The following is a 2,326-nucleotide window of genomic DNA, read 5'->3' on the forward strand; positions in this document are numbered from 1 at the left end:
TTCTTTAAGGAGCTGGGCACTGGGAATTTGACCATACTCCAGAGAGTATATGGGAAACACGTGTGTGTGTGTGTGTGTGTGTGTGTGTGTGTGTGTGTGTGTGTGTGTGTGTGTGTGTGTCACAAGGGTGAGGGAGGCAGACCTGGGAGGAATAAGTGTGATTAAGATATATGATGTAAAATTCTTAAATAGCTTCTTCTTCCTCGGGAAAACACCAAATGGCGGACGCCGCCAGTGCAGCGGGAGGGCCCGGAGGACCCGGGGGTCCAGGGTTAGGAGGGCGAGGCGGCTTCCTCGGAGGATTTGGCAGTAGTCTTAGGGGCCGCGGTCGTGGCCGCGGGGCTCGTGGAAGAAAAGCCGAAGACAAGGAGTGGATCCCTGTCACCAAACTGGGCCGCCTGGTTAAGGATATGAAGATCAAGTCCTTGGAGGAGATTTATTTGTTCTCCCTGCCCATTAAGGAGTCCGAGATTATTGACTTTTTCCTGGGCGCATCCCTAAAGGATGAAGTTCTCAAGATCATGCCAGTGCAGAAGCAGACATGGGCTGGCCAGCGGACCAGGTTCAAGGCTTTTGTCGCTATTGAGGACTACAATGGTCACATTGGTCTTGGTGTTAAGTGCTCCGAGAAGGTAGCCACTGCTATCCGAGGGGCCATCATCTTGGCCAAGCTTTCCATTGTCCTTGTGCGGAGAGGCTACTGGGGGAACAAGATTGGCAAGCCACACACTGTTCCATGCAAGGTGACAGGCCGCTGTGGCTCTGTTTTGGTGCGTCTCATCCCTGCCCCCAGAGGCACTGGCATTGTCTCAGCTCCTGTGCCCAAGAAGCTACTGATGATGGCCGGTATTGATGACTGCTACACATCAGCCAGGGGCTGTACTGCCACCCTGGGCAACTTTGCCAAGGCCACTTTTGATGCCATTTCCAAGACCTACAGCTACCTGACACCAGACCTCTGGAAAGAAACTGTGTTCACTAAGTCTCCTTATCAGGAATTCACTGATCATCTTATGAAAACCCACACCAGGGTGTCTGTTCAGAGGACCCAGGCTCCAGCTGTGGCTACCACATAAGGGTTTTTACAAGAAAAATAAAGTGGATTAATTCTGTTAAAAAAAAAATCCTAAATAGTCAGTGAAAACATTATGTTGGAAAAAAGAAGAAAGTTGTTTGCAGTAAAATGAGTGCAACGAAAATAATGCTAAACTAATTAAATCACTCTCCAGAAAGACACAAGAAATGTTATTAGTACAAAAATGTGTTTTATAACTCTTCATCTAAAAAATTAAAAATATTGTCCTATCTCTGAAAACTATAGTCTTTTTGCCTTTGTATTTTTATATATTTTATTAATTTATTCATATTACATCTCAATTGTTATCCCATCCCTTGTAATCCTTTGTATTTTTGAGAGGGGAATGAATCTGGAATTTGGTTTGAAATCCTTCATTAGTGAACGATCATTGGGTCTGTTTTTATATTTAATCTTCTGAGTTGTATACAATGGGGTCTAACATGTTTCATATATTAAAAGGAAAAATGGTAGGCTTAGAAGCAAATAGCATTTTCTATTTGTTTATTTGAAATATGAGATTGGTTCTCACTGTATACTTGAGGCTAGCCTGGAACTTGCTATGTGGACCAGGGTGGCCTTGAACTCACAACTGATCCTTTTTCTTCTGCTTCTGGAGTACAGGGACTAACCATGGCCTACCACAAGTTGTATTTATATACGTTATACACAGAGCACAGCAAGTTAAAAATTACTCTCCACCTCTGCCCATTGTCTAGTTGAGGGTCTCTGTGTTACTTCCTACTTCCGCGAGAAGCTTCTCTGATGAGGGTTGAGCACTGCTCTAATCTGGGTTCCAGCCTGGTGTGGATGCTGTTGAGTCCTTGGTACAAAGTGGCTGTGTGTGTCACACAGGAGTGGCGATGGGTCAGAAGGAAAGGCTGGTGGGGAGGAGTTATGCATGCAGAGGTTTTGGTTTTGTCCACCCCACCTCCCACCCCCACCCTGAGATTGGGTTTCTCTATGTAGTTCTGCATGTCCTGGACTTGCTTTGTATACTAGGCTGGCTTAGAACTCACAGAGATCTGCTTGCCTCTGCCTTCCCAGTGCTGGGATCAAAGGCATGAGTCACCACACCTGGCATATATGGAGTTTCTTTCTTTTCTTCTTTTTTTCCTGATGGAGTTGCTTTGGTCAGTTACTGTTTGGTGTTTGATTCTACCCTGAGGTTTTCTGTTCCCTTCATTTCCTTAGACACCAATAAAAGCTTAGGTGGTTGGAGCTGCCTCTTTGAAGTAACTGTCTCTTAGC

At 45.3% G+C, this 2,326-nt stretch overlaps 1 protein-coding gene across 1 annotated transcript; it reads left to right on the forward strand.

Annotated features, from left to right (window-relative positions):
* The first annotated feature begins 218 nt into the window (after window positions 1-218).
* LOC127195192 (40S ribosomal protein S2-like) lies at window positions 219-1,098 on the forward strand. The gene has a single exon (XM_051152600.1). The coding sequence runs from the start codon at window positions 219-221 to the stop codon at window positions 1,074-1,076; it is 858 nt and encodes a 285-aa protein (XP_051008557.1). The 3' UTR covers window positions 1,077-1,098.
* Window positions 1,099-2,326: the final 1,228 nt, after the last annotated feature.

The sequence above is a fragment of the Acomys russatus genome, chromosome 11 (assembly GCF_903995435.1).
Source record: "Acomys russatus chromosome 11, mAcoRus1.1, whole genome shotgun sequence".
Lineage (NCBI taxonomy): Eukaryota > Metazoa > Chordata > Mammalia > Rodentia > Muridae > Acomys > Acomys russatus.

Coding starts and splice junctions, on each gene's coding strand:
- LOC127195192 (XM_051152600.1), top strand. CDS start 219: ATGGCGGACGCCGCCAGTGCAGCGGGAGGGCCCGGAGGACCCGGGGGT.